This window comes from Saccopteryx leptura, chromosome 1 (assembly GCF_036850995.1).
Source record: "Saccopteryx leptura isolate mSacLep1 chromosome 1, mSacLep1_pri_phased_curated, whole genome shotgun sequence".
NCBI lineage: Eukaryota > Metazoa > Chordata > Mammalia > Chiroptera > Emballonuridae > Saccopteryx > Saccopteryx leptura.
Window position 1 is genome coordinate 283,664,506 of NC_089503.1, and position 19,348 is coordinate 283,683,853.

The 19,348-nt window shown below is 37.7% G+C and overlaps 1 protein-coding gene across 1 annotated transcript; it reads right to left on the reverse strand.

Moving 5' to 3' along the window:
- Positions 1-931: 931 nt before the first annotated feature.
- Positions 932-15,726, reverse strand: MGST1 (microsomal glutathione S-transferase 1). Its single transcript, XM_066361129.1, has 4 exons — positions 15,580-15,726; positions 9,595-9,742; positions 6,399-6,493; positions 932-1,530 (listed from the first exon to the last, which is right to left on the reverse strand). Exons 2-4 carry the CDS (start codon positions 9,718-9,720, stop codon positions 1,284-1,286), a joined length of 468 nt encoding a protein of 155 aa, XP_066217226.1. The 5' UTR covers positions 9,721-9,742; positions 15,580-15,726; the 3' UTR covers positions 932-1,283.
- Positions 15,727-19,348: the final 3,622 nt, after the last annotated feature.

The window sequence follows — 19,348 nt, forward strand, 5'->3', positions numbered from 1 at the left end:
TTTTCTCTTTCTGGTTGAAGATCTTGTTGAGTTTTGGGGGAGATTTATCGGTATCACTTCCTACCGCGCCATTACTCTGATGTCATCTCCTATATTTATATTTTTATGTAGAAACCAATTGAGCATCATTAGATGCTAAACCCATTTCATTGAGTGAAAGTTTATAGAACAGGATTTTCAAGATCTTAATTTAACAACCAACATATTACTAAGCAGATAAAAAGATATCTTTACAATGCATAAATCTGCTTGATAATACATACCTTCTGAATTGATCAAATTTAATATCCCCATAACAGGACAAACGGATAGTATAGGTCTATCAATGTGCTGTAATGTGAACAAGATAATATCAATAAAATCTGAATCTAAATTGAGAAAATCACAGATAGAATACAACGAGATCAGGGGTCATTCTATAAAACATCCAGCCTCTACTCCTCAAACAGTGTGAAGGATATAAAAGGCAGAGAAAAAAGAGAAAGTTAAAGAACTCTTATTTTACTAAAAACTAGAAAGAATAAAAAATGCTTCTGTGGTTCTTGTTTCATTCCTGGATCCAAAAATAAAGCAGTTATAAAGGAAATTATTAAGAAAACTAGGGAAATTTAAATATGAATGATATATTTCTTAATATTGCATTAAAATTAAATTTCTTGGGTATGATAATACTAATGTGATATTTAGAACTTGTCTTATTCACAGGAAATGCATGGTGAAGTATTTCAGAGTGAAATATGTTGATATTTACAATTTACCTTCGGATTATTCAAAAAAAGCAGGGAGCGAGAGAGCTAGAGAAAATATGGCAAAACATCAGCAGTCAGTCAATTGAAGTAAAAGACAAAAAGTTCGTTGTATTACTTTTCCACTTTCCCACAGGTTTGAAACTTTTGGAAATACCAGTTGAGAAAAATAAAGCCAAATAAAATTATTCTTTAAATTCTTTATTTCATATGCTTATTTCAGCAATAATAAAAGACAGATTTCTTCTCACACATGCACTCACTCCTTTTATATTTAAAGTATGGAATGGTGAATGAATGTTACAAATTATAATCAAAATTTACAAATAAGGACTTTAATAACAAGACGAAAGATTTAAGAATTACATTCAATTTCTAGCGCAATCATAACAAGAATAAAGGATACTGGTGATGTTAATAGTTACACTAGGTTTTTCCCATCTTAATTTCTCACTTAAAATCTTAAAAATTATTCATTATAAATTGGAAGCATAGAATTCTTAGAAAATAATTGGATGATGAGTTGTATGATTCTCCTTATAGGTACAATCTACTCTTCAGCAACCTGTATGCCATTGAAAGAGTAACTCCATATCCAACAAAAAAAGCCAAAGCACGATTTGGCTGGGGAAGGGGTAACAAATAAGCAATCGTGTGGTAGATCCGTGCTCCAACAAACAGTCTGAAGTGCAGGAGAGCCGTAGAGAGATCTGGACCACTTAAGGAATACAGAAGGCCAATACCAAGAAATGGCACAATATTTTCAATGTCATTCAGGTGGGCCCTGTGGAAAAAAGATGATGAGTACAACTTTAATTTTCAAGTTAACAGAAATATATTCATTTCCCCCTCACTTCTAAAACTAAATATAAATGTTAATAGATCTTAAAAATTCAAAGAAAAATTTGTTTTATTTATCTTTGCTTCCTTATGTACCTGGTTTTTATTTAGAATGCCCCATTATTTTTGTTTCTTTTTATTCTTAGTATATCTCAACATGTGACAGGGAAGGCATTTTGTACTTTCAAGAATATTAAAACTGCATCTATATAGTAAAACTCAATTCATTTTTGTAACTATGAAATACTTTTTCTTCCAGGGTTCATACAATAATAATTCAAGTTTCTTCTTCTAAAAACTCTTCCTCCAAAAGAAGATAATCCTTTTGGTTATAATCTTTCTAAATTCCTCCCTCAATTCTTCTAGTCTTCAAAATGATTACTGAAATAAACCACGTGGCAAACCAGAGGTTGCCAAAAGTTAATTTAGTATTTTAATATCAAGAATCTCATGTTCTCAACATCCAAATAACACAATGTACAAATAACTTTTTAAATATTGGTAACATTTTAGCCAGTGAATCCTCAAATTATAAAAGAAATTCACTAAGCGGAGGGACAAAGTAGGAAGAATACACAAAAATAATAACACAAAAAAGGGTATGTTTCCTAAGTGTTCCCTCTACCACAGCTAGAAGAAAACAACAAGCATGGCTTAGCCACAAGTGTCCCTCCAATTCATGGCACCTCAGGTTTCTCTGGCCAGAGGTGTGAACATCTATTACTGATTTCATATTTTTAAGTACTTAATTTTAAAATTTGATGTTCCTGTTTATGTCCCCAGAATTAAAAATTGCTTAGAATCTAGAAAAGAAATTAAAATTTTATAGTTTATCAGCTATTGATATGTATTTCAAAATGAAAAATATTTTTGTTTTATGTTACTCTTTTAGCAAAAATAAATAAATATATATTTAAAATAAAATATAAATATTTCATATTAAAATAAAATATAAATATATATATTTAAAATAAAATAAAATATAAATATATATAATATATATAAAAAGATATATATATATACCTAGAAAAAAATATATATATAATAGCAACATGCTGTATATTCAATATCATTATCTTCCCTCCTTTCCTTTCTTCTGTTTTCCACAGATTATCTCTAAGGTTGCCTGACAGAGATGATGACAACATAAAGGTATGAAGAAGGTGACAGTATCCTAGATAATTAATGGTTTTGAAAGATTTAAATAACTACTTGTTCCTGAATAAAAGCAAAGCAGAAAGATATGAGTGTTCCTGTCTCCTTTTTCATGGAACCCAAGGTTTCCTGACAGTAAAGTGGGCAAGTAAGAACAGAAACACTCCTTTTTCTAAAGAAGGGCCTGCTTCATCTTCTTCCAGAGGGTTTTGGTCCTCTGCATTCTGAGACCACAGATAGATCTTCACCTCAATCATGATCGTTAGTGTTCTCCTTTACAACATTCTAAAAGGTCAGGTATTTCAATTTGGAGAAGAACTTTTAAGAGGAAGAGCCTGTGGAAATCAATTCTCTTAGAAGCCTGTATTAGGTTATTGGAAAACAGGATGCCGAATTAAAACAGAGGAAAGCCAAGGACAGTAAGGAGAACTGTAATACGCTTCCCCGAGAGAAGAGAGAAGGAAGGTCAGGGGCAAGGCTCCCTTTGACCTTCCTGGCCTATTCCTTTTCTCTGACCTCCCTCTTTTAACCTTATTTCTTATCATCAATTTTCTTTCCCCATCCTCAGCCCTCAAAATATCCTCACAGATAATATTCCTTATTGTCCTGGAAAGGCCTGTTTTCAATAGACCCTCATACTCTTTGCTAATTTATGCTATTTTCAGTGCTGTCCATTTTAGCCCCTGTTCCAGACACACACTTGCCCAGATCTCCCAGTGCGCCCACTGTAGTCAATATCACCCTTGCACTGTAACCCTTTCTCTGCTCAGATGACACAGCTCATCCCAGAGTGGCAGCTTCCCTCATTTTTGTGTCATTCTTAGACGGCTACCAATTTTATCCCTGGTGGACATCAGTCTTTACTTGTGACCACTTTCTACCTGGGTCTATTCCCCCTACCCTATAATTCATGTTCCCATCTTCCTCTCTCCTTCAGACAGATGTCCCTTGGTATCTGGCTGACCTTACCACCAACCCTGCTCTATGCTCATGACATTCCAGTCATTCTTCCCTGCCTCAGATCAGAACCACTTGGATCTCAGTACCAACCTGCCCTGGAGTACAGTTGCCACACGTCTTTGAGAATTGTTAGGGTGTGGCTGACCACAAAAGAAGCTTCACAGCAGACATTTCATGATTCCTTTATCTCAGTCAAAGATCTTCCCACTCAGCATACAGTAGCGTCTAAATTCCCACAAAGAAATTTTCCCAAATTGGCGTGATTTCTCCTCTCCTCTTCCTTTTTCTAAATCCTAATACCCTTCAAAGTTCTTCCCTGATGAAATAGACCTAAACATCCTAGGAAGTTATACCTCTTACCCCACAACTTAGGCCTTCCTGGAGATGGAGGAGCTGGCACACACATCCCTGCCATCTCCTTGTCACCCACTCAGTCTCTTGTATCTCCCTGCGAGGACCTTTTTATACATGTTTGTAATCCCAGTTTTTTCACTTCCACCTGAAGGAAGGGTGGGTCACTAAAGAGCCTCGCTTGATAGCCAACACTATTTCCACTCCTGGGTCCCAACTAGTTATTATGTGGGACTCAGGACAGAGGGAAGAGATAAAAAGGCCCACCTCCCATTATTTCCTCGAAAGGTAGCATATGCCCACATCTGTGTTCCAGCTTTTATACCTGCAGCACGAAGGACAGGTCCTTTGATCACCTAGCTAACAGGGCTTCCATTAAATAAATTGTATTGGAAAAACTGGATTTTCAAAGGCAAAAGAATGAAAATGGACCTTATCTTACACTGTATATAAAAATCAACTCAACAAATGGATTAAAGATTTGCATGTAAGAACCGAAACTATAAAATCCTAGAAGAAAGCATGGAGAGTAATCTCTTTGACATGGGTGTTGGCAATAAATGTTTTTAAATTTAACACCAAAACCAAAGGCAACAAAAGCAAAACAAAACACACAAAAAACCCACAAGTAGGATTATATCAAACTAACACGCTTCTTTCTGCTTAGCAAAGAAAACTATCAATAAAATGGAAAGGCAACCTATGGAATAGGATGAAATATTTGCAAACCATATATCTGATATGGGGTTAATATCCAAAATATATAAAGGAACTCATACAACTCAATAGAAAAAGAAAAAAACCAAATAATCCAATTTAAAAATAGAAAAAAATCTGAATAGACATTTTTTTCAAAGAAAACATACAATGGCCTCAATATCATTGATCATCAAGAAAATGCAAATCAAAGCCACAATGAGTTATCATCTCACATATATTAGGATGGTTATCACGAAAAAGACAAAAAATAACAAATGCTGGCAAGAATGTGGAGAAAAGGGAGTCCTTGTACACTTTTTTGGGGAATGTAAACTGGTAAAGCCACTACAGAAAACATATAGTTCTTCAAGAATATCTGCTCCAACAATCCCACTCTGGGTATATAGTTAAAGGAAAAGAAAGCACTGTCTTGAAGAGATGTATGTATTCTCACATTCACTGCAGCTTTATTAATAACAGCTAAGTTATAGGAAGAACCTGTGTCCAGCAATGAATGAATGGGTTAAAAAAATGTGGTATATACAGTGTATGTATAAACAGTGAAATATTGGATAGCCTTAAAAAAAGAAATCCTGTCATTTGCAGCGACTTGAATAAAACTAGAAGGCATTGTGCTAAAATAATACAGACAAAGACAAATATTGTATGGTATCACAAGTGGAAGAAATCTTTAAAAAAAATGGTAAACTTATAGAAACAGAATAAAAGTGGTTGCTAGGGACTGGGGGTGGGGATAAGAAGGGCAGTTTTGTAAAAGGGTACAAACTTTTAGTTAAAAGATGAATAAGGTCTGAAGATAGAATGTATTATGTGGTGACTACAGCTGATAACACTGTATTATATAATTGAAATTTGCTAATAGAGTAGGACTTAAATGTCCTCACCAAAAAATGGGGGTGTCAATATGTAAGATGATAAATGTGTCAATTAACTTGGTGGGGAAATACTTCCACAGTGGATATGATTTGATTAATATATCAAATCATAATGTTGTATACTTTAAATATCTTCCCATTTTATTTGTCAATTATACCTCAGTAAAGCTGAATTGTTTTTCCAATGTAACTGACTTTATGACAAGAATTAAGAAAAACACCTCCAGAATAAAATTTAACATGCTTCTAAAATAAGTATATTAAGTATATTGTTAGAAAGCTACATAGATGACATCTTGGCTTATTGCTTTTCATTGTTCATTGAGTTCTCAGTACTACAAAGGAGAGAGGTGAGAGAACTATATCCCGCACTCATATTCTGAATCATGCAAAATGCCTTAGTTCTTCACCCTTTTACATAAGATGACAGTCTCACCTCTGGAGAAAGATAACAAAACTGCAAGAATCTACCCTTCTCATTTTACCTCCCACCTGTCATTAGTTTTGACATATCCTTACCCAGAATAAAGTTATTAACCCCCACAGAGTGCAAAGAAGAACAGCAAAATTGGCAACAGGTGTTAACTGTAGTGATAGCTGAAGACTTCCAGATCCTTAATTTTCTGTAATTATTATTGGGCTACATAAAATGACTGACTTTTCTTCCTTCTTCTTCAATACCGAAACATCCTTACTGAACTCCTTGACCAAAGTTCTTTAACCAAGTAAATAATTTCAGGCAACGGTTTACCTTCGCACGCGTTCTACTCTGTCATCTACCCGAAGATATTTCTTGGCATTTTCTCCTTTGCCAAAGCTTGCACAGTCTTCTGGGTTGGCAAAAACCTATTCCAAATAACAAGAAAAGATTTTTCCAATACCATATAACACTGAGGTATACTATTTAAGTTATTTTCATTTTAATAGAACAGGCCTCCTACTGAAAGAAAATTTAGATCAAACAGAGGGGGAGAGGAAAGCACCTATAGTTTAAATCTGAATTTTTACTAGCAGTGCAAAATATTTTTTGAAAAGAAAAGCCTAAATAAAAAATTAAATTAAAATCAATGTATAAAAATAGTGAAAAGGAAGCAAATAGAAAAGAGGGTGTAATTCTAGGTCATCATGGACTATTATGATGGTGGACTGGTATTTTTTTCATAGTGATGGTCAGGCACCTTCTCTCAAGGCCATTAACATTTCTACTAGATTGCTCATCTGAAAGCGTTAGTTTAGTTGCTAAAGATTGGAAGAGCAAAACGCAGGAACTGTATTCTGTACTTTGTTAGACTACATGTGCCTCTGCTTCTCCTGAATTAACTAAAACTTTGAATTGGATAATATAGTGAAGTATTAAAGTTTATTTTATTCCTATAAATGCAAAGTACATGTTCTAAGGCACATGTTCTAGGGCACATGTTCTGTAATTATTATGCTGTTTGAAATGATTTCCCCATCCCTTGAAACTTGAAACATGCACTTAAAAAATACTTAAGCATGTTCCATTGTTTAATAATTTATGATAAATTAATAAATAAAAACATGAACTACCAAATTAGCTTTAATTGAAGCTCAGAAATCTCATGAATATTTTAATATTTTTCTTAATGTGATATGAGTATTTAATCCAGATAAAGAGGTTGAGGACAACTGATGGGCAGGAATGTGATACCGTATCAGCTCTTGAAGTCAGGTCTGTCAATCTTGTCCCTAAATAAATACCTGGCATACACTAGATAGCCAATAAACAAATTTTGAGTGAGTAAATAAATGTATTACAATGACAAGTACATGAAATTTGAGTTTAAACAAAAATGAATTTGAATCTCAGTAAAAATGGGAAGCCTTGGGTAAGCAACTTTACACTTCTTTCAGTTCCTCAGCTATAAAATAAGGACACTGATGAGAATCTCACATGATCATGTTAGCAATTATGTGAAATGATTTCATGATCCGGTACACACAAAGAGCATCATGGCTCCTGGCACACATCACTAGCACTTTACCAATTTAAATTCCCTTGTCCTTTTCTTGTAAGACAGGCTGCGTTTCTGCTATCCTTGGTACCACTATGTTTCTGGAGGACAGTGGGGACCTGGTGGTAGGCACCTGTTTTATAGCCTGCTGCTCCAACACCTTGTCCTACTAGAGATTTAAACATTCGGGAATATGCCCCATTAAAATGCAAATATCCTTGGGGAAGGAATTACACCTCAAGACAGTATAAAGAAATACCTTAGGAAGGACTATGACCTCTAGATAACAGCAAGGCACAGTTGGGACAAAATTCAGGATAGGCACCGAGAGAGAAATAGGTGGTTTTCAGGAAAAAGAAATTGTTGAATAAGCACAGGGACCACACCAAAGAAAAATCACTTAACTTTGACAAGGTAGAGTTACTCAGTTCTCCTCACTGTGTCATACTCCTTGTTTGAATACAGGATATGTGCTCCAAATCTTTCTACCCCTCTCTCGCATGCCTCCAGTTTTTATTTTTAAATAATTCTTACAATGGTGGGTAGCAATGTTATTTACTTAAGAAGTCAAAAGTATCCAAAATTCAAATGCATTGGGAATAAGAACTTTAATTTTGTCCCCAAAGTGTACCTTTGACATATAACAGAGCTAAAAACACCAGCTCATTGTCTGGAAAATGACTATTTTGTAAACTCTAGTTGGCAAAATTACCTTCAAAATCACAGACAGTTTTTTTTTTTTTTTTGGAAACCTTGGATACTCCAGAAATTTCCTATGCTAAAACAGCATGACAAAAGGTAAAATCCCCAATGGAAAAAACATTTACCATTTTGGGGTGAAAGTACCTGGTCCATAAATATATCAAATCCATCTCTACCAAATGACTGCATGCTTCTTTGGCAGCATTAAACAATGGGCCATGAGACTTTACAAAATAAAAGAGTAAATTAAGAAAACTGCTTTTCAGAATTCCAACACTCAAAAGTGTTACTGGAACAAGCTGGGTTTTCAGTTGCCTGTTGCTGCCATTCAATCACAAAGATGGATCTGAGTGATATTAGAGTGTCTTTTATTCCAGTTGTCAGCAAGCTGAGAAGACAACTTCTCCTGTCCAGAAAAAAATGTCTTAACACTCTCCAGGTGCTGGCTGTTTTTATAGGGCTTGGGGGCAAAGTTCATACAGTTTATCATATCACACTGTGCAGAAGGTGGGGCTGCAGTTTGCAGGCATATCTCCCCCACAAGTTCTCCTGATGTAGCACAGGTCCTATCAGGTGTCCTTGGTAAATCTTCAAACCCGACATGACCTGGCACTTCTGAGACCAGCTGCCTCTGGGAATTGTCTATAAAAAAAGACTCCCTTAGGAGACAAAGTAAAGATTTGTGATTGGTGAACTAAGTTTCTAATTAATTTATAGGCCTTAACTTTTCACAATAAATCCTGTGGCTAGGCTTTTACAAACAATTATTGTGATTTAAACTTTTCTAATCTTTAAGTTCCTCTCCATGAATGCCTTCCCCTATATTCCTGCAAAGGTAAACTTTTTGTTGCATTTCAAAGTAAAAGCCAGGGAGCCATTAAAGGAGAATAGCAAGCCTGACCTGGTGGGCACAGTGGCCTGAGCCTTACCCTGGAATGCTGATCACTGGTTTGAAGGTCACCAGTTTGAAACCCCAGGCTTGCCCAGTCAAGGCACATTCTAGAAGCAGCTACAAGTTGATGCTTCCCATTTCTCCCTCTGCTTTTTTATCTCTCTACTCTTTCTATAAAATCTATAAATAAAATCTTTAAAAAGAAAGAGAGAGGGAGGGAGGGAAAGAGAGCAAGAGAGAAGCAAGCAGATTAACTATTTCCTAACCCTTACATATCCCTTATTCATTACAACTAAAAGCTACTATTACTGAAGCCAAATTTCTAACTTTTGGGCTCCCCTATCAAGATAAAAAAAGATTTCCTTCAAGTTTCTTACCTTTCTTGTCATTCTATAGAATGCAGTTGCAGGACTCATAAACATCATTTTTGAAAGAACAATTGTTGTATAGGAGGCAAAGGCCATGAATACTTCATTTTCCATTAGCTGGGTAAGGTCAACCATTTTTTCAATGTTGATCTGGAATCTTAAAAAATAATGTAGACAAGATAAAGAAAAAGCAGACATAAATACTCCTAACAACTTAATGGTCACTTGGTGTGTTGTACTGCAATATTAACCATACTGCTCTTTAAAGTATCTTGAGTTATTTACAGAAGAAAAAATCAACATGTTTTTCTAAACTTTCAAAACAAATAGTATTTTCTTTAGTTCTATGTCATAAAGCTTGAAGACATCAAATGAGTGGAATGAAAATGAATATGTAGGAGCTATTACAAGACAAAATAAATAGGCAAATGCTGCAGATAGTCTGATGTCACACTTTTACATCAAAATGAATCCCAGTTTGGACACAAAAGACAAGAGTTCATGAATTGAGCTCTTTACTTTTTTTTTTTTTTTTTTTTTACAGAGACAGAGAGAGGGATAGATAGGGACAGACAGGAACTGAGAGATGAGAAGCATCAGTCATTAGTTTTTCGTTGCGCATTGCGACACCTTAGTTGTTCATTGATTGCTTTCTCATATGTGCCTTGACCGCGGGCCTTCAGCAGACCAAGTAACCCCTTGCTCCAGCCAGCGACCTTGGGTCCAAGCTGGTGAGCTTTTGCTCAAACCAGATGAGCCCGCGCTCAAGCTGGCGACCTTGGGGTTTCGAACCTGGGTCCTTCCTCATCCCAGTTCGACGCTCTATCCACTGCACTACCGCCTGGTCAGGCAAACTGAGCTCTTTAGAAACATTAAACTATGTAGTACCATTAATGTAGTACCATTAATGTTTGATTAGGAATGCCCATGTCCTTATATATGTTCTGTCTGCTTTAGAAACCAAACGTACAGCTTTTTGTTATTTCAGTAGTACTCAAGATATCAGGTTTCAGGAATTGAATTATAATCCCACCACTTGGTTATTAACCCTGGTTGAGAGATTTGGCCTCTGAGGATGAATTTCTTCATTTATAAGATGGAACTAGTAATAGCTCCCAATTTAATGGTGGCTGTCAGGATTTAATTGAGATAACATGTGGAATATACTTAGCACATCACTTGGCCTGTGGAAAACCTCAGTCAAGTGTATTACATCCTTATCAGGTTCATCACATCACCATGAATCACATCACCATGATCATGATCATCATTAATAGCAACGCAAGTATAAGGTGAAAAATCGGCACTATGGTACTTTCATCAAAGGAATAAGGAAGGAGGATTCGCTTAACTCTTTAGGTAACTTCACGTGCTGCATCTACTGCCATCTAAAAGATGTCAAGAGTAAAATTAATGTAACTATCTTAGTCTAGAGGCAGACATATAATTGGGAATGTACTCAGGAGTAAAACTAAGGCACACTGGTGATACCGAAGTCAAAGTGCCTAGGGATCTAGGGTAAATCTTAAAATGTAAACTCCTGGCACTATCTGGTAGTCATGCTTTTTAACCTTTTTGTGTTCTATTATCTGCTCTGCTATTTGATTCTTCTATCATTTTCATATAAACATACATCTTTTCTCATACCCAAGCTAAAAACCTATTTAAGTTGCTTAGCATGGAGTACACTATCTTCTAGACTGGTGGATTTCAACTTTTTTACACCTGGGGACCAGTGAAAATAGAAAAAATTATTTTGGGGACTGCTAAGGCAGAAACCACCCTGAGCATAAGCAAATTCGACTGAGATCATTGGGTCTAAAATCTTCATACAATATCAGGGTGGCTAACTCTTTCATTCACTCGCACATTTCTGGTGGACCGGTCTGCAGACCAGCTTGTGAGAAACACTTGTAGACAATGTTCATTCCTGCCTTGAAAACCCAACGCTTGCATGAAATCTTATTAGACTGATCTCTATCAAATTCTAATCATTATATCCATTTACCAATAATCTATAAATCTGTATCTTTCTCTTCTCTGTTACTGGCCTTACAGTTTTCTATGTGGTACTGATGAATGTGATATAAACCACATACAATATACATATGTATTTACCTTTATGTGTCACTCTGAGTCCAACTAGGCCATGTACTTTATGTGCATTGCCTTATGTAATCTTCGTAACTGTAATATTATAATCCTCATAACTAGATCCATTTTACATTTGAAGAAAATGGGAATTAGATATGTTAAGCAGCCAAGCTGGAACACAAACCCACATCACTAACCTCATATCTTACACCCAAACAATACTGACCTGGTTCCTTCAAGAGACTGCAAACTGCTCAATTCTGACTCAGCGAACACTGACTGAATGTGTGCTCTCTGGCTGGCACTGTTGGTACCCTTCACACCTGTTAACTTCTTTCCTCTTCCAATTATGTTCACAAGGTGGGTATTAGTATTCCCATTTTGTAGATAAACCAAAGCTTCCTAAGTAATTCCTTTTTTGAAGGGTAAGCCAAAAATGTACTTCTTATATTTAGGCAAACAGAAATGATATACTATAGTTAAAAAAACAAAACAAAATACCTATGGTGAAATACTGAAATACTTCACCTCCACAAGTCAATAGTCTTGAAAGCATAGCATGTCAGGTAAATTCTCTGTGCCAGGTATACTTCTGGTAGCATTTCATTTATCTACACTGGTTCTAGCACTGAGGGGTGAGAGTCATGAATAAGCTACTCTATCCTCAGAGCTCAAGTAATTAGTTTAATAAGGGACTCCTAGTCTTATACTTCTGGAAAGAGATCTAGAACAATGAGGAAGTTAATTTAAAAGAAAAAAATTAAGTTTATCAAGTAGAAAGTGTAGCTATTTAACAATAATTTTTAAACGCTTCACAATTTTTGTAGGTCTCTACTAATGCTCCCAGAATGAAATTTATTTAGTAATGAAGTAACAGTTCTGAGGATGTCCCCCCTAGGTAAAACTTGGTATGGAAAGAGTAAAGAAAAGGTAGAAGCCCTCTAAAACTGTTGGTGGAAAAAGAATACACAGATGTCAGCAGTTGGAAGAGCTTTTTCTTTAAATATGAACAATACATTGAAAATGGACCTCACACAAAGAGAGTTTCACAATCGCCAAAAATGTGGCTGAATTTTTCAGGCCTGTGGTTTTGGGAGATGGGCCAACACTGAGACTCTGATGTTACACCCTGTTTGTCCATGACCCGCCTCTGAGATCAACATCTCCCACTCCCAACACACCCGAGGGCCAGATGAGAGGAGTAAGGTAAGACATTTAGAAAGCACAGTCATTTATAGCATGAGATAAGGTACTACCAATACAGACTTTTTTTTAAAAGTCAATATGCCAATATGTTGCCTTAAGCCTGCATCGCGGTTGGGCACTGCACTCAAAACGAAATTACTGAAAGCTTCTTACTGGAAAAAGTTGCCAGGAGGAAGAAGAGCAGTATAGTGATAATAACAAGAGGGTAAGATGTGAAATCACTTGAGTATCCTAGGAATGAGGTAGAAATAATCTAAAGTAAGCAGAGAAAACTATGAAACTTGGTTAGAAATTATAGAAAAAATTGTTACAAGGCATAGTGTGCTGTTTCTTTAATTGCCCATGACCAGCTGGCACAACAGAGAATACCTCAGTCTGTCTGTCTTGCCAGAGAGCAGCACTCAGTCCCCTATGTGAAGGTGACTGCCTTGAGAGTTCAAAGGACAGAACGTTGAGCACACTTGGACTCTGGAGCTAGACTGGAGTGCAGGTGGGTCTCAACTCTGCCACTGAGCTGGAATTTCACTTCTCGGGGACCTGATTACCTTCCCTATAAAATGAAGCTAATGATACTGCCTACCTCACAGGAATCTTGTGAGCATTAAATGAGTAAAGTGTAAAGGACTTAGAAAAGTCCTGGGGCCTGGGAAGTGCTCTCTCAGTACTGGGTAAATATAATACATAAGCTCCTACTCTGGTGCTGTTCTAGGCACTGAACATAACATTTTAGAGTTTTCAAGAAGCTTTCACATGATCTCTCTTGATTTAAAAAACATTACTGTAGTGACAGCAAGGAAGATCTGCCCCATCTTTAACACATAAGGAAAATAAAGCCCAGAGAGGTAAAGAGGCTAACTGACCCAAATTTACAATTGCAGACCCAACACTGAAACCCAGCTTTCTCAGGTGTTTAACTCTGTCTGGTGTGTCCAGCCTCAGGCAAACAACTCAAGATTGCTCTGGTCTTAGGGGAGCATTTTCTGTCAAATCCCTTTTTTATCTTGCCCTCCCCTACCCCAGTTGTCTTCAGCAATCAACTGAAGAATATTCCTCTTCTCTTTACAGGTTCTTGGTGAAAAAGAGCAAAGTTCTTCTATTCATGGTGTCCCCACTACGTCAATATTGTGAAACACGCAGAAAATCTGGGCATACAAGCTCAGGGCCGTGACTCTGCAATTTTATATTTTCTGAAGCCAACAAAAGAATATTACCCATGTGATAAGGAATTAGATAACTCAGTGCTCTTTTGTTGCTTCTTATGAATTCTGGAATTTTCTAAACAGACTGAAGTAACTGCAGAGTTAGTCCCCCATGCTTCAGAGCCCAGGTGCTGGGAAGAAAATGCGGTAGCTCTGAGGGAATGTGGGTGAGGCTGTTCTCAGGGCAATGTGCCTGAGAACCTCCTTTTCAAGCCCCAATGATTAAAAAATTCTACTCTAAAAAAAAAAAAAAAAAAAAAAAAAACCTTAGAAAAATTGTTCTTATCTACCATAGGCAGCAATACGCAAATGTGGACCAATTTGTCATTTTAAAAAGTGACCAAGGATGGTCAACACATAATCCTTTTATTTTGGACACAACAAAGCTCCCAAACTTCCCAGTTGTCAGCCCACAAGGAGACAAAGGGTGTGTCCAGCTTGGTATTCACAGCAAGCCAGGCCCTGAAAACTCTAGGCTGCAGCAGGGAGTCTGGGGAACTCTCCCTCTGACCAGAGACAATGCTTTATTACAGCCCAGTGGAAAACTCCCTTGGGGAGAAGTAGGAACAGGGAAAAAGACAAAATAAAAATGGTGAGTGGTGCCAGGACTATCAACACGCCTTGGAACTACTTCGAAGGAAGCAGGTAAATAGAAGACACTGTTCTCTCCACCACCCCAATCCGGAGATAACATAATAGCTGAGGCTTTCACACCCAAAGAAGGTCCCCATCTCTTACTTCTTTCACATGGCTCCCTCCTCCAGATTGGGGAGTGGAAGGGGTGGGGGGATGGAGAGCATTCTGTGGAGTTCCATCCTTAGCTTTCCAGTCAACTGATCATAAAAATATCACGGTCTAAACCATGTCCTCCTGCACTTTGCTATTATTATTATTTCAAACTTGCTGAACGTCCAAGAGCTTATCAAATGAAAGGGGAGGACAAGTCCTGTCCTTCGTCACTTGGTACAAAGGCCAGTTTGACTACGAAGAAGAGCCACTTCAGAATTTTACAATCTTAGGTTGAACAGAAGTTGCTTCAACTGCAGCGACTTCATACACATGACGGCAACTTCCACGTACTTTTTATTCCCTCAAAGTTCAAGGGGGCCTTTCAAAGTGTATGAAGAAAAAAGATTGAGTAAATCACTTAAACATGAAAAGATTACTCTGTCAAATTTCATCCCTGGAATCTGACAACGGGAAATTTTACCTACAAGGGTAGAGGAACACCACTTTCTTTAAGTTGTGACCCAATTGAAAAGCAAAGAGCAGCTAAACCGAGCAAAGAAGTTGCGAGGCTGGCAGAGAGACCTCTCTCAAGCCTACACCCGCCATCAACTTTTCCCCGTCCCGCCCACCACCCTCTCCGCAGCCTCCCCCTCTCCGCAGCCTCCCCCTCTGCACCCCCTCTCCGCAGCCTCCCCCTCTCCGCAGCCTCCCCCTCTGCACCCCCTCTCCGCAGCCTCCCCCTCTGCACCCCCTCTCCGGCACGTACCGTGCGTGGATGGCAGCAGCAGTGAGGCAGGGAAGCTGTCCTAGCAAGCGGGTGGCTGAACTGCGGGGACTTGCACAACGCGCACCGGCCGACCGGACGCGGGCGCCACGCCCCTTCTGGCTAATTTCCTATTAATTTGTTCTCTGCCTCGCCAAGCCCCTCCTTTAAAGTCGCCTCCTGTTTCTTTCCTGCTTACTGGTTCCCTTTTTTCTGTACCCTTGTATTTGGCGCCTGAAGAAGCTGCTGTTCCTGAAATGCCATTTGTCCTATACAGTGGGGCGGGGACGCTAGCGACTGTGCGGGAACTCTGTATTCTCCAACATTTCAAGAATTGTGGTGGGAAAGCAAGGCAAAGGCCGTTAACTTTTATTTAGATGGAAACAGTGTAAAAAAAAAAAAACCCACTTAATGTTGACTCTTGAAAGCATGAAAAGCTTTATAGAAAATTTACATGGGGGGGATACTAATTAGAAGTCATTGATAACATTCTATTCCGTTGAATTTCACTTTCCGGCCCCTGTACCAGGCCAAGGCTGTCAATGACACAATGTAAGCATTTGATAAAGATCACCTATATTACTCCAAATCTGTGACACCTGACAACCTGCTTCCTCATTGTGTCCCCTCACGTTCAGAATCCAAAATAAAAGTGGAGATTTTACTAGTTCAGTTCACTACACAGTCAATCTAATGGTTTTTACAGAAACATTTAGGGGAATGTTTTAGGAAGGAATGGTTATTCTAACATCAATATCTACATTAAAGATATTTCCAAGATTCCTAACCCCACAACAATATTTACAGATGTAGTGCCCTTTGTGTTTCTAAAAATGTTTAAGTATTTATGTTTTCAATCTATGTTACTTCTCTCCTGGTAATATTTCTCACACATTTACCATCTGCTATGTGTTGTATGCTACCTTTTTTTCTTTTTTGGTCCTAATGTTACTGATAGAATCAATCGGAGTCTGAAAGACCAGTGTAACAGGCTTTAATGAAAGGAAACCTGCCGGGCTGTCTTGTAAGGGAGAGCAGCCCCCAGTTCTCTAACAGGTAGAGTTAAATAGGGGATTTGAGTGTGGGGGCTGGTGATCATTAAGGAAAAATGCAGCTTTCAGCGATTTATGTAAGATTAACTGTAAATAAGCTAGGGAACTTTCCACACCCGGGTTGGTCACACAGATGCCTGGGGGGAAGGTGATCTGGAACATCTAGTATGTCAATGTCCCTTTATCCATGAGGAGGGGGTCATGGCCCCCACTTGCAACCCTATCAGTTACCACCTTTAGCCCTTCAGAGGTGCCCCCAGATCTAGTTGTCTTGGATTCAACTGACAAGTTCAAGTTCTACCATAAAAGGAAAGAAGACTTAGCAGTTTGCTCTAGGAAAGAGGAATTAATGACAGGCCTGAGAATAATTTCAGCATAAGCGTATTAGTAAGAGTAATGATAAATCTAGCATCAGAAGACATTGGCACTTCATTTTCATGTCTGTATCTTTTGAAAACTATATTTACTCACCTACCTTATTAAGGAACATGAGAACCTGGCTGTAACACTAACTGGAATAGGACAGAATTTGAGATAACTATTTGGAATTCTTGCTACAGGAGTTTAGTACTACTAGCATTTAATAGACTCTTGTCATTTATTATGAAGTGATATGGCCCAAATCTTATGGATAACATTACAGAAAAAGGTACAGACAGCTATAACTTAAATATACTGCTCACAAAAATTAGGAGATATTTCAAAATGAATATGAAGTAATTTTAAAAAGCATTTGATTTTTTTTTATTAACAAACATCAGAAAGGCAAATGACAAATCAAAGAAAGTTGTTCAATTATGCAAATGAGGTGCAAAACCAACTTTTATTTCATTGGTGAAAATGCACGATACAAAAAATGCACTATGCAAAAGGCTGAAAGTACTGGAGTATCTGCACGTTCCCTATCCCTTGATTTTTGTGAGCATTGAAATTTGCTCCGGCCCTGGCCGGTTGGCTCAGCGTTAGAGTGTCGGCCTGGCGTGCAGGGACCCGGGTTTGATTCCTGGCCAGTGCACATAGGAGAAGCGCCCATTTGCTTCTCCATCCCCCCCTCCTTCCTCTCTGTCTCTCTCTTCCCCTCCCACAGCCAAGGCTCCATTGGAGCAAAGATGGCCCCGGCGCTGGGGATGGCTCCTTGGCCTCTGCCCCAGGCGCTGGAGTGGCTCTGGTCACAGCAGAGCGACACCCGGGAGGAGCAGAGCATCGCTTCCTGGTGGGCAGAGCGTTGCCCCTGGTGGGCGTGCGGGGTGGATCCCGGTCGGGAGCATGCGGGAGTCTGTCTGACTATCTCTCCCCGTTTCCAGCTTCAGAAAAGTACAAAAAAAAAAAAAAAAAGAAATTTGCTCCACAGAGTTCCAAATAAGCATTTATAGCAGGCTTTTGAAAAGAAAAGGAGCACCTGACTCAGGAAGCTAATCTAGATAATATGATGTAGATAAACAATTAAGTCAAAAGACTAGGATAGGGTCCAGAAACAGAATCATCCTACTTGGTCAATTGATTTTCAACAAAAATGCCAAAGCAGGAAAGTTGTCAACAAGTCTATAGCCATATGGAAAAACAATGCCTAGCTCATACCATACACTAAAATTAATGCAATAAAATATCTAATATATATATATATATCTTTATGACCTTGGGGTAAGCAAAAATTTCTTAAATCAGACACAAAAATTATTATCTATAAGAGAAAACAATTGATAAATTGGTCTTCATTAAAAGAAAATCTCATCAAAAATATCATTAAGAAAATGAATAGGCAAGCCACAGAATGGCAAAGAATATTCTCAATACATTTATCTAACAAAGAACTTGTATGCAAATTATACCAAGAATACCTGTAAAAATAATTGAAGCAAAAACACACAGTTAAAAATAGCAAAATAGGCCTGACCTGTGGTGGTGCAGTGCATAAAGCATCGACCTGGAAATGCTGAGGTCGCCGGTTCGAAACCCTGGGCTTGCCCAGTCAAGGCACATATGGGAGTTGATGGTTCCAGCTCCTCCCCCTTTCTCTCTCTCTGTCTCTCTCTCCTCTCTCTCCTTCTCTGTCTCTCTCCTCTCTAAAAATGAATAAATAAAATAAAAAATAGCAAAATATACAAAAGATTTGAACAGATACGTCATAAGAGAAGATATATTAATGGCTAAGAAGCATATGCAAAGGTATTCAATGTATTCAGAGATATGCAGTTCAAAATTACAAAGAGATATTTTTACCCAAATATTAGCATGGCAAGAATAAAAAGACAGACACAATAAAATATTGATGAGTTTGTGAAACAAATGGGATTCTCATGTGTTGCCTGTGAAAGTATAAAATGGAACACCCATACTAGAAAAACTGCCTCCTATTTTCTTATAAATGTACACATAGGCCCAGGCTATCGTTCAGCGATTTCACTTCAGGGTATCACCCAAGAGAAGTGAGGACATAGTGACGTGCACACACACACACACACAAAAATAGTTTAAGAATTTCTTTACAACTTTATTCATAAATACCAAAAACTTGGAAAATGTTAATGTCCATCAGCAGAAAAATAGGAATACAAATTGTGATATATTCATAGATAAATACCAACTACATCACAATAAAAAAATAAACTACTGATACACACAATAACATGATCGAATGTCAATATTATATTAAGTAAATGAAGAGAGACAAACACTACATATTATATGATTTCATTTTTATAAAGTTTAAAAACAAATAA

Coding starts and splice junctions, on each gene's coding strand:
- MGST1 (XM_066361129.1), bottom strand. CDS start 9,720: ATGGTTGACCTTACCCAGCTAATGGAAAATGAAGTATTCATGGCCTTT. Junction 6,494..9,594: donor TCTATAGAATGACAAGAAAG/GTAAGAAACTTG, acceptor TATTTGGAATAG/GTTTTTGCCAACCCAGAAGA. Junction 1,531..6,398: donor AGAGTAGAACGCGTGCGAAG/GTAAACCGTTGC, acceptor TTTTTTCCACAG/GGCCCACCTGAATGACATTG.